The 13,263-nt window shown below is 48.6% G+C and overlaps 1 protein-coding gene across 1 annotated transcript in view; it reads left to right on the top strand.

The window, feature by feature from the left end:
- tmprss15 (transmembrane serine protease 15) overlaps positions 1–11,683 on the top strand; it is a 28,547-nt gene extending 16,864 nt beyond the window's left edge. Inside the window, exons 23-32 of the mRNA XM_046038749.1 lie at positions 1,410–1,591; positions 2,680–2,775; positions 5,093–5,232; positions 5,347–5,401; positions 5,484–6,306; positions 6,529–6,713; positions 6,990–7,260; positions 7,665–7,955; positions 9,333–9,393; positions 11,603–11,683. Coding sequence (XP_045894705.1) covers positions 1,410–1,591; positions 2,680–2,775; positions 5,093–5,232; positions 5,347–5,401; positions 5,484–5,617 — 607 coding nt within the window. The 3' untranslated portion in view covers positions 5,618–6,306; positions 6,529–6,713; positions 6,990–7,260; ... (1 more) ...; positions 9,333–9,393; positions 11,603–11,683. The remainder of the gene's footprint in view (positions 1–1,409; positions 1,592–2,679; positions 2,776–5,092; positions 5,233–5,346; positions 5,402–5,483; positions 6,307–6,528; positions 6,714–6,989; positions 7,261–7,664; positions 7,956–9,332; positions 9,394–11,602) is intronic.
- The last annotated feature ends 1,580 nt before the right edge of the window (positions 11,684–13,263 follow it).

Raw genomic sequence — 13,263 nt, 5'->3', positions numbered from 1 at the left:
TACTACCACACATGCGTCACTGCATGCGTCACTACTACCACGCATGCATCACTATAACCACACATACATCACTACTACCACACATGCACTACTACCACACATGCGTCACTGCATGCGTCACTACTACCACACATGTCTCTGAAGATTCTCAGTCATCCAGGTCATAGTTATCCAACGAAGGTTAAAATGAAAGGGCAAGTCCAGTTGCCCTTTCATTTTAACCTTCGTTGGGTATTACCACACATACATCACTACTACCACACATGCGTCACTGCATGCGTCACTACTACCACGCATGCATCACTATAACCACACATACATCACTACTACCACACATGCACTACTACCACACATGCGTCACTGCATGCGTCACTACTACCACACATGTCTCTGAAGATTCTCAGTCATCCAGGTCATAGTTATCCAACGAAGGTTAAAATGAAAGGGCAAGTCCAGTTGCCCTTTCATTTTAACCTTCGTTGGGTATTACCACACATACATCACTACTACCACACATGCGTCACTGCATGCGTCACTACTACCACGCATGCATCACTATAACCACACATACATCACTACTACCACACATGCACTACTACCACACATGCGTCACTGCATGCGTCACTACTACCACACATGTCTCTGAAGATTCTCAGTCATCCAGGTCATAGTTATCCAACGAAGGTTAAAATGAAAGGGCAAGTCCAGTTGCCCTTTCATTTTAACCTTCGTTGGGTATTACCACACATACATCACTACTACCACACATGCGTCACTGCATGCGTCACTACTACCACGCATGCATCACTATAACCACACATGCATCACTACTACCACACATGCACTACTACCACACATGCGTCACTGCATGCGTCACTACTACCACGCATGTGTCACTACTACCACGCATGTGTCACTACTACCACGCATGCGTTTGTAAGCATGTGAAACAGTCTCTTTATAGTTATTTTGTTAAAGAGGGAAATAAATATATTCACTCAAGGGTGAACCAAACACACAACCATTCACTTGGAAGGCCTGTGCACTACTGACTGGGAACCCAAACTTAATGACGACCCCTGCAGCATTAATAACAGTAATAATAGAAATAATAACATGGTGGAGATACTGCGAGATATTCAGCTCCTCCTTAGAACTTAACATAAAACAAAACACGACTCTGAGACACACATCAGAAACACGTCTTCATCAGAGGACGAAGGCAGAAATGTCTCTGCTCAGTCTCTCATTGGCTGGACGGCGCCAGAGCTTTAATGTTACAGCTTACACTAATGTTCATATCATAAAAACAAGGACAGAAACTATCAGCCTGTCTGAGAATATCAGTTTCATTTCTACAGACATGAAGTTTAAAAGTTCTCCTGCTCTCGTATGAACTTGTTCCACAGGAAGAACGTCCACCTGATGTCGTGGTCGGCTGTTTTCGGTCTTCACTCTCAAAGTGACTTAAACTCTGTGGACGTTCAGACCCGACAAGTCGATCGCATCGTCATCAACAGGCAATACAACAAACAGACCAAACAGGCCGACATTGCCATGATGCACCTGCAGCAGCCAATCAGCTTCACCGGTCAGTGCCAACGTCATAAAGCATCATGGGCTTTATGTTTTATAACTAAACACCAGTTTACATCACAGAGTATCTGAGAGAACACGTTCCACAGTGACTCTGCCGAGTTAGAAACACACACTGAGATGATTTCAACAATTTATGAAAAATGGAATAAAACCTCCTCCTGGTGATGTTTAATGTAATCCAGCACGTCTTTGTTGGTTTAAAGTATTGAAATGTTTATATATATAAAATATTACAGGTGGACATAAAACAATTTTAATAAGAGACACATTTTCCTTTTAGGAAAACCCTTTTCTTTATGTTTCTTCACTTTCTGAACATTTTGCACATAACTTAATTACATGAAGGAAAGTGATTCTCCACATCACACATTACATCATGTCAGAAGAGACTCAGACTTTGTCTCCGATGAACGGCGAGCCGTCGATAGCTGCAGGATTTCAACATTTAGCATAAAAGACATTTATTGGGTCCTCACAGCAGAACACGAGGAACCAGCACGGCAGAGATTTACAGTGGCCATTTGGAGACTTTGTGGAAACGGCTCCACAAGACATCTTAAAGAACATTTAAAAAGGAATTAATCCTGGCAGAGGAGGATATTTAACATCAGTTTCATCATTCATACCCACTTACATTATTTTAAATAGTTCAGGACATTTTCACACAGCATGTTGTGAGATTGTTGGCCGATATTGGATATGAACTGGTGTTTAGTTATACAACCTGATGCATGTTTGAGTTTACCAGCTGTTACATCGTGTTCTGATAAGTCATCACAGCAATGACCTTCATAGAAAGTGTTCTACAGTCAAACATAATTCAAATAAAAGTGTTCAGGAATAAAAATGATTGAATGAAATTTTATGCAAATTAAGAGCATTTGAAACTCCTTTAAATGATTTTCAATCAGCTGAGCGAGGACAATGAAAGAAAGACTTTCCAGAGTTCTAATAACTTCATCAACAATAGCTCTGAGCTGTCACTAAGAAGCAGCTTGTGCACAGAAGATGAACAAACACGATGTCGGGTTGTTTGAGAGTTTAAAGAGCTTCAGCGGATAAACTGTCTGATGTTCCCAGAGCTGGTGCAGCCGGTGTGTTTACCTCCTGAAGGTCAGGACGTCGCAGCAGGAACAAGATGTTTCATCGCAGGATGGGGACGAGACGCTGAGCAGGGTGAGAACCATCAGGACGCAGACTAACAGTTGGACGTCTTTATTTTTCATGATTTTATTATATTACTCAGAAACACCTTCAGCTGAGCCAAGAGAGTTTTAGCCTCTACTCGTTTACAGACTGAATCTGATGTTTGCTGCTCCTCCTGGTTTTCTCCTCCTGGTGTTCTCCACCTGGTTTTCTCCACCCGGTTTTCTCCTCCTCCTGGTGTTCTCCACCTGGTGTTCTCCACCTGGTGTTCTCCACCTGGTTTTCTCCACCGGGTGTTCTCCACCCGGTGTTCTCCTCCACCTGGTGTTCTCCACCTGGTGTTCCCCACCTGGTTTTCTCCACCTGGTTTTCTCCACCCGGTGTTCTCCACCTGGTTTTCTCCACCTGGTTTTCTCCACCCGGTGTTCCCCACCCGGTGTTCTCCACCTGGTGTTCCCCACCTGGTTTTCTCCACCGGGTGTTCTCCACCCGGTGTTCTCCTCCACCTGGTGTTCTCCACCTGGTGTTCCCCACCTGGTTTTCTCCACCTGGTTTTCTCCACCCGGTTTTCTCCACCTGGTGTTCCCCACCTGGTTTTCTCCACCCGGTGTTCTCCACCCGGTTTTCTCCACCCGGTTTTCTCCACCTGGTGTTCCCCACCCGGTTTTCTCCACCCGGTGTTCTCCACCCGGTTTTCTCCACCCGGTTTTCTCCACCCGGTGTTCTCCACCTGGTTTTCTCCACCTGGTGTTCTCCACCTGGTTTTCTCCTCCTCCTGGTGTTCTCCTCCTCCTGGTGTTCCCCACCTGGTGTTCCCCACCTGGTTTTCTCCACCTGGTTTTCTCCACCTGGTGTTCTGCACCTGGTGTTCTCCACCCGGATTTCTCCACCTGGTGTTCTCCACCTGGTGTTCTCCACCTGGTGTTCTCCACCTGGTTTTCTCCACCTGGAGTTCTCCACCTGGTTTTCTCCTCCACCTGGTGTTCTCCACCTGGTTTTCTCCTCCACCTGGTGTTCTCCAACTGGTTTTCTCCTCCTCCTGGTGTTCTCCTCCTGGTGTTCTCCACCTGGTGTTCCCCACCTGGTGTTCCCCACCTGGTTTTCTCCACCTGGTGTTCTCCACCCGGTTTTCTCCACCTGGTGTTCTCCACCTGGTTTTCTCCACCTGGTTTTCTCCTCCTCCTGGTGTTCTCCACCTGGTTTTCTCCACCTGGTGTTCCCCACCTGGTTTTCTCCACCTGATGTTCTCCACCTGGTGTTCCCCACCTGGTGTTCTCCACCTTGTGTTCTCCACCTGGTTTTCTCCTCCTGGGTTTTCTCCTCCTGGTTTTCTCCACCTGGTTTTCTCCTCCTCCTGGTGTTCTCCACCTGGTTTTCTCATCCAGTTCGCCTCCTCCTGGTGTTCTCCACCTGGTGTTCTCCACCTGGTGTTCTCATCCAGTTCTCCTCCTGGTGTTCTCCACCTGGTTTTCTCCACCTGGTTTTCTCCTTCTGGTGTTCTCCACCTGGTTTTCTCCGCCTGGTGTTCCCCACCTGGTTTTCTCCTCCTCCTGGTGTTCTCCACCTGGTGTTCTCCACCTGGTTTTCTCATCCAGTTCTCCTCCTCCTGGTGTTCTCCACCTGGTGTTCTCCACCTGGTGTTCTCATCCAGTTCTCCTCCTGGTGTTCTCCACCTGGTTTTCTCCACCTGGTGTTCTCCACCTGGTGTTCCCCACCTGGTTTTCTCCTCCTTCTGGTGTTCTCCACCTGGTTTTCTCCTCCTGGTTTTCTCCGCCTGGTGTTCCCCACCTGGTTTTCTCCTCCTCCTGGTGTTCTCCACCTGGTGTTCTCCACCTGGTTTTCTCATCCAGTTCTCCTCCTCCTGGTGTTCTCCACCTGGTGTTCTCCACCTGGTTTTCTCATCCAGTTCTCCTCCTCCTGGTGTTCTCCACCTGGTGTCCTCCTCCTGGTTTTCTCCACCTGGTGTTCTCCACTTGGTCTTCTCCTCCTGGTTTTCTCCTCCTGGTCTTCTCCACCTGGTCTTCTCCTCCTGTTTTTCTCATCCAGTTCTCATCCTCCTGGTTTTCTCCTCCAGTTTTCCTCCTCCTGGTTTTGTCCTCCAGTTCTCCTCCTCCAGTTCTCCTCCTCCAGTTCTCCACCTCCTGGATTTGTCCTCCTGGTTTTGTCCTCCAGTTCTCCTCCTCCTGGTTTCATCCTCCTGGTTTTGTCCTACAGTTCTCCTCCTCCTGGTGACCTCCTCCTTCTGGTGTTCTCCACCTGGTTTTCTCCTCCTGGTTTTCTCCGCCTGGTGTTCCCCACCTGGTTTTCTCCTCCTCCTGGTGACCTCCTCCTGGTGTGTCTCCCTCAGGTTCTCCCACAAATGTTCTCCAGGAGGCTGAGGTTCCGGTGCTGGTTCAGGATCAGTGTCAGCTTCAGTTACCTGAGTACACCATCACCTCCAGCATGCTGTGTGCCGGATACCCAGAGGGGGGGGTCGACTCCTGTCAGGTAACTGCTCACCTGGAGTCGGCGGTCGGCCCAGCCTCAGACTCTGATCTGGTTCTGGTCCTGGACACACACTGTTGGTCTGTCATGTGTTAATAAAGTCCGTGTTGTTTCCAGGGCGACTCTGGAGGCCCACTGATGTGTCTGGACGATAGACACTGGACTGTGATTGGTCAGTCTCACACACACACACACACACACAGAGGGGGGCACCTGGTGCAGGTGAGATCTGATGTGTTCTGGTTCCTGTGCAGGTGTGACATCGTTTGGGAAAGGCTGCGGGCGTCCTCAGAGACCTGGAGTCTATGCCCGGGTTTCTGCCTTCACCTCCTGGATCGCTCAGACCAGACGCTCCTCCTCCTCCTCCTCCTCCAACTTTAATCCGTAGAGTGATGAGATGACCCCCCCCCCCCCGCCGTATTAACCAGACCCACCTGAGCTTTTCTTAAGTCAGCTTTGTCCACAACAGCAATTTCAAACTCTGTTTCCCAACGTAATTAACATAAGTCACATGACACAACACAAAGGAGGTCAACCAGTCGACATCCATGAAGCCGCTGACCTCCCTCCCCTGTGAAGGTTAGGCTAAGGGGCTTTAACTCGCTAGCTACACACTTTAGCTAGCTAACGCTAATGCTAATACGTAACTTATGTAGGATGCACAACTTACGTAACATAATTAAAAACCTTAATCGATCTTGTTTCACACGGGAACCGAACGCCGGCCTCCTGAGTGAAAGTCCAGTTTTGACCCGTCCAACCTCCTTATACAGACACGTCACCTGACATCCTCTGCGGCTGCTGTTGTACGCCTCTAGAGGGCGGAGCCACAGGAAACGTAATTATGGGTTGTAGCAACTCGGTTGTACAAATATCTGAGTGTTTCTCTGGTGAGGACGAGAGACACTGAGAGACACTGAGAGAGAGAGAGCAACCTGTTGCTCAACGCCCGCAGAACCAAGGAGACGACAACACTCCTGTCTGCATCAGTGGAGCTGAGGAGGAGCAGGAGGAGGAGCTGAGGAGGAGCTGAGGAGGAGCAGGAGGAGGAGCTGAGGAGGAACAGGTGAACCAGAGGTGAATCAGCTCCAGAGAACCCCACATGGACGTCTCACATCTCCATGCTGCTGATCTCAGATCAGCTGATCTGACACACTGACAGGAGTCGGGTGGATGTTTTTGGTTTTGTCCTGATAATAAATCACATGTTCAATGATTTACAGAACGGTTTATCAAAATAAAGTTTTTTCCTGGATTTAATAAAAAATGTACGACTCGTGTGTTTTCGTCATATTGCAGATAAATGCCTCCTGATGGGATAGAAGATATTTTAATACATTCTGTAACGTGTGAGGTCCTACTGGACAGAACCCGCCCAGCCTGTCCGCCCTGCTGCATTCTGGGAAGAGATGGCACCTGCAGAGCAGAGCCCTGTAGAGAGGGAGTTCAGTCCAAAATCCCCGAAGTCCTGGACAGGCAAAACGGTGATTTTAAGTGATTTCTGGTCATTTCTACAATAAATGCGTTGATGCACGGCGTTCGTACGGCACACTGAGGCGTGAGACATTTGTTTGACAGCTCCAGTGTCCCACCTTGTTGGCATGTTTTTGGCTAACCTCACATTGGAAAGTGTTCCTCTTGAAAACACAATGTTTTAAAACAGTCCTTCGGTAATCCGGGTTAATTGATCTGAACGACTAATGTGATCTTCGGGTGACGACCATTTACTCATTTAGCGGACGCTTTCATCCAAACTGCAGCTGCTGTGCACGTCAGAGGTCGCACGCCTCTGGAGCAGCGAGCGGTTAAGTGTCTCGCGCAGGGACTCAGTGGAGATTGAACCCACCAAAGGCATGCGTCTTGTCCACTGCACCATCGCCCCCCGTCTTCATCAATGAATAAACTCAGCGTGTTTAGTGGTTTGTGATCTGCGTCAGTCTACAGCAGACGCTGAGAAAGGAGGATGAACGTTTCCCAGCTGAGGAGGAAGAAATGGCCGACTCAGGTCAACAGGAGCCAAAAATACGTGAGGTACTTTTTCCACAAAGAAAGAACACATCGCCGGCTTAATGTTTGGTTTATTGAAAACATCCCTGCAGATCATCTTCAGGCTCCTCTGACCCCCCTGTGATTCTGAGAGAGGGTCAGACAGGTCAGGGTGAAGATGGGCGTCCAGAGTCTAAATAACATCTAACTTACAAACCACAGCGACTGGGGGGGGGGGGGGGGGGGCGTCTTACCCCAAACATACTAATCTAGCATTTTACTACTTTAACCAAAAACTATAAAAATCTTACTTATCTTCAGGCTCCCCGTGATGTAAATATTCATTTAGATATAAACTGAACACAATGAAAAAAGTGTGTGGGGGGGGGGGTGACCCCATGTTAGCCTGCGCGATTTATTGATTTTTATTGTTTCTTCATCTATATGAGTGACGTCAGATCCGATTGGATCCAGCAGGGGGCGGAAGTGATCCAGAACGGACTCAAACCACCAGAAGAAGAAGAAGAGCTACCGTGGAAAAGCGTTTCTGTTTCAGTCTGGTTCTACTAACAGCTGATGGACCGGGTCTGAGAGAGACCCGGACCCAGAGCGGAGCCGGGTCAGCGCTAGGAACAAGGAGGAAAAAAAAGAAGCAGAAGGAGAAGAAGGAGGTCATCATCGTCCCGGAAGTGACAGCGAGAGCCCTCGGGAGGCTAACCGGCGTTAGCAGGTGTTAGCAGGTACAAACATAAACAGCTGTTTACTTATAATTTATTATAAGTAATGATGTTTTTATTGTTTATTATTATCAGACGGGTGACGTCATGCTAACAGCCCGGAGCTGCCTGTTATCTGTTAGCTGATTATTGAGCAGCTCTTCACAGCCCGTTCAGAAGTCCCCTTGAAAAACTGCTGATTTAAGAGGCCGCAGCTGGAAGCTTCTAGATCTGCACAGAGAAGCAAACAGCCGCGGGCTGAGCTCACTGAGCTAAACCGCTGCGGTTATATGATAACAAGAGATGAAGAAGAAGTAAAAGTGGTTATTAAGATAAAGAAATAAAGAGTTTAGTGACAGGAGCTCAGTTAGTTTAACTTCCCTTTAACGCTGCACAGCCGCAGTGAAGTCTGGTTTCCTCTGTGGGACATGCTGTTGCTACTCTGATAGATGCTAACATGCTAACAACAACATAAAGGCCCGTGAGGGGCCCCAGAGAGTGGCCCTCAAGAGCAGTACCAGCTCCTGACTTTAACTTCACTTTGTGTCGCAGAGCTTCATTATGAGCAGCAGAGGAGCCTCTGGAGAACCCAGAGAGCAGGAGGAGAAGGAGGAGGAGCACTTCTATGACTGCCAGGAGAGTCTGGAACCTCCGGCCCCAAGAGACGAGGAGTTCCGGCAGGATGAAAGAGGGCCGGAGGACTTTCACACTAAAACTGACAGACTGACTCATAGAGGAGACGTCACAGAGACTGAGGGAGGAGGAGGACAGGAGGAGGCGCAGGGCGACGGGCTGCTGGAGGAGGCGCAGGGCGACGGGCTGCTGGAGGAGGCGCAGGGCGACGGGCTGCTGGAGGAGGCGCAGGGCGACGGGCTGCTGGAGGAGGCGCAGGGCGACGGGCTGCAGGAGGAGGCGCAGGGCGACGAGACGCAGGAGGAGGACTCAGATTCAGAGATGAAGGAGGACAGGAGCCAGGAGGTGGAGTTTGACGATGACTACCTGAGGGAGGTGGAGAAGGAGCTGACAGAGGAGGAGAAGGAGGTAAGTCCGTCACATGGTGGATTAGAAACTATTCTTAATGAGAGAGCAGCTGCTCAGATCAGTAACCCATCAGCTGGGATCAGAGAGGTCTGAGCCGGTCTCCTGAACACTCCCGGACCGGGTCTGTAGGACCCTTTTTAATCCTCTCTGACCAACGGGGACCAGAGATGATCTAAAGTTCAGACGAGGCTCCTGAGAACGTGGGACACAGAGAAACTTTAACAAGAACAACCTGAATGTCGTTCTGTCATCTGACTCTTTGCTAACTGAGCAGAGGAGGCGTTCAGGTGTCCGGAGTGATGCTGTAAATCCCAGTTCTGCTGGTCACTGACGTTAAACTGCAGCTTCCTTCTTTTTCAGAGTCGACGGCAGCAAAGTTTGTCTCTGAAGGAGAACGGCAACGGCCTCTTTAAAGCTGGAGGTGAGTCCTCATGTCCATGTAGACCTTCACAGACCAGTATAAAGCAGGACGGGTCAGGACAGACCAGCACAGACCAGTATAAAGCAGGACAGACCAGCACAGACCAGTATAAAGCAGGACAGGTCAGCACAGACCAGTATAAAGCAGGACAGGTCAGCACAGACCAGTATAAAGCAGGACAGACCAGCACAGACCAGTATAAAGCAGGACGGGTCAGGACAGACCAGCACAGACCAGTATAAAGCAGGACAGACCAGCACAGACCAGTATAAAGCAGGACAGGTCAGCACAGACCAGTATAAAGCAGGACAGGTCAGCACAGACCAGTATAAAGCAGGACAGACCAGCACAGACCAGTATAAAGCAGGACGGGTCAGGACAGACCAGCACAGACCAGTATAAAGCAGGACAGACCAGCACAGACCAGTATAAAGCAGGACAGGTCAGCACAGACCAGTATAAAGCAGGACAGGTCAGCACAGACCAGTATAAAGCAGGACAGACCAGCACAGACCAGTATAAAGCAGGACGGGTCAGGACAGACCAGCACAGACCAGTATAAAGCAGGACAGACCAGCACAGACCAGTATAAAGCAGGACAGGTCAGCACAGACCAGTATAAAGCAGGACAGGTCAGCACAGACCAGTATAAAGCAGGACAGACCAGCACAGACCAGTATAAAGCAGGACGGGTCAGGACAGACCAGCACAGACCAGTATAAAGCAGGACAGACCAGCACAGACCAGTATAAAGCAGGACAGGTCAGCACAGACCAGTATAAAGCAGGACAGGTCAGCACAGACCAGTATAAAGCAGGACAGACCAGCACAGACCAGTATAAAGCAGGACGGGTCAGGACAGACCAGCACAGACCAGTATAAAGCAGGACAGACCAGCACAGACCAGTATAAAGCAGGACAGGTCAGCACAGACCAGTATAAAGCAGGACAGGTCAGCACAGACCAGCACAGACCAGTATAAAGCAGGACAGGTCAGCACAGACCAGTATAAAGCAGGACAGGTCAGCACAGACCAGTATAAAGCAGGACAGGTCAGCACAGACCAGTATAAAGCAGGACAGGTCAGCACAGACCAGTATAAAGCAGGACGGGTCAGGACAGACCAGCACAGACCAGTATAAAGCAGGACAGACCAGCACAGACCAAACCAGGGGCCTCGTTTCTAAACGCTGCGTACGTCCACAACAGGGCTGGAAACGTGCGGACGCCACTTCCCAAGCACAGGTTGACCTGAGGGAGACTGTGCGCCCTGGAAGTGAACTCATAAAGAGGAGAAACGGCGCCTCACATGGCAGAAGGATGAAACGCTTTGAAATGAAGAGGCGGCTGCTGTGTGAAATAAATCCAGTATTCCAGGCTTAAAGCCTTTCTGAAGAAAAAATAAGAAACATGATTTAAGATCATTTGCAGCCACAAAAAGATCCAGATTCAGGAGCATAAACACAACATGTTTAATCAGGAGTCAGATTAATTAATACTTTATTTATTCTCCTAAATCAGGTGAACAGGAGACAAATGACGTTTAAACTCGCTGTTTTCAGTGCGTCAGTCCAGCAGGTAGAGAGCAGAGTTTCATATATTATTGTCAGATGTTCTTATGGAGCCGAACGCTGAGCGCCAGCGTGTGGATGTGATGCGCTGCCTGTAAAAACAGGTTATGGAAAATAAAACTCTTTTATTGTCATTTCCAACAAGTGGTATTTATTTTAACTCGTCAGCAGCCTCGCTCAGTTTGCCGACTGTTTGTGTCGCCTGTTATTATCACAGTAACGCATTAATGAATTAACACAGACAATTATTTTACTGCACGTTAACACAGCTTTTATTATTATTATTATTATTAAGTGCGTATTTTACCCACCAAACAGCTTCAGCAAAAGGAACGTCAGTCCCTGAGTTAGATTCAGAGTCTGCCTCCTTTTCTTCCTGCAGTCAGGAGGCATTAATATTAATGAGCTTCACTGAGCGTTTGGAGGGCCGGACATGGCGCTCCTTCACAGGGGCCACATTTCAAGTTGATTGTGATTTATAAAGAGAACTTGCTGACAGGTTTTATAAGTCTGTATATTTTTTGGTGTACGCCATTTTTGGCTTTTGGGCGCAAGGACACTTTTAGTGAGGATTCTACGCACAGTTCTATTAATGAGACGCCAGGACAGACCAGTAAAACCAGTCCATCTTCCTGCAGACTGGCTGGAGGCGGAGCGGAGCTACAAGGAGGCGCTGGTTTTATGTCCGGTTTGTTTCAGCAGAGAGCGAGCCGTGCTGTTCTCCAACAGAGCTGCTGCAAGACTGCACCTGGTAACAAGCTACATGCCAACATCACACCAACATTACGGCAACATCACACCAACAATACGCCTTCATGCCAACAATACGGCAACATCTCGCCAACATCACGCCAATAATACGCCTTCATGCCAATAATACGGCAACATCTCGCCAACATCACACCAACATTACGGCAACATCACACCAACAATACGCCAACATCACACCAACAATACGCCTTCATGCCAATAATACGGCAACATCTCGCCAACATCACGCCAATAATACGGCAACATCTCGGCAACATCACGCCAATAATACGGCAACATCACACCAACAATACGCCTTCATGCCAATAATACGACAACATCTCGCCAACATCACGCCAATAATACGGCAACATCTCGGCAACATCACGCCAATAATACGGCAACATCTCGGCAACATCACGCCAATAATACGGCAACATCTCGCCAACATCACGCCAATAATATAGCAACATCTCGCCAACATCACGCCAATAATACGGCAACATCTCGCCAACATCACGCCAATAATACGGCAACATCTCGCCAACATCACGCCAATAATACGGCAACATCTCGCCAACATCACGCCAATAATACGGCAACATCTCGGCAACATCACGGCGACATCACGCCAATAATACGCCAACATCTCGGCAACATCACGGCGACATCACGCCAATAATACGCCAACATCACGGCAACATCACGGCGACATCACGCCAATAATACGCCAACATCACGGCAATAATATGGCAACATCACGCCAGTAATATGGCAACATCACGGCGACATCACACCAATAATAGGCCAATAATTGGCCAACATCACGGCAATAATACGGCAACATCACGCCAATAATACGCCAATAATACGGCAATATCACGCCAATAATAGGCCAACATCACGCCAGTAATATGGCAACATCTCGGCAACATCACGGCGACATCACACCAATAATAGACCAATAATAGGCCAACATCACGGCAATAATACGGCAACATCACGCCAATAATATGCCAACATCACACCAACAATACGCCATCATGCCAACAATATGGCAACATCACGCTAAATAATACGCCATCTCGGCAACATCACGGCAATAATACGGCAACATCTCGGCAACATCACGCCAATAATACGGCAACATCTCGGCAACATCACGCCAATAATAGGGCAACATCTCGCTAACATCACGCCAATAATATAGCAACGTCTCGCCAACATCACGCCAATAATATAACAACGTCTCGCCAACATCACGCCAATAATATAGCAACGTCTCGCCAACATCACGCCAATAATAGGCCAATAATACGCCAACATCACGCCAACATCACGGCAATAATACGCCATCATGCCAACAATAGGCCAACATCACGGCAACAATACGGCGACATCTCGGCAACATCACGCCGACATCACGCCAATAATACGCCGACATCACGCCAATAATACGCCGACATCACGCCAATAATACGCCGACATCACGCCAATAATACGCCGACATCACGCCAATAATACGCCGACATCACGCCAATAATACGCC

This window comes from Micropterus dolomieu, linkage group LG23 (assembly GCF_021292245.1).
Source record: "Micropterus dolomieu isolate WLL.071019.BEF.003 ecotype Adirondacks linkage group LG23, ASM2129224v1, whole genome shotgun sequence".
Classification (NCBI taxonomy): domain Eukaryota; kingdom Metazoa; phylum Chordata; class Actinopteri; order Centrarchiformes; family Centrarchidae; genus Micropterus; species Micropterus dolomieu.
Note: the sequence above shows the minus strand (reverse complement) of the source record. Positions and strands in the feature narration are given on the sequence as shown.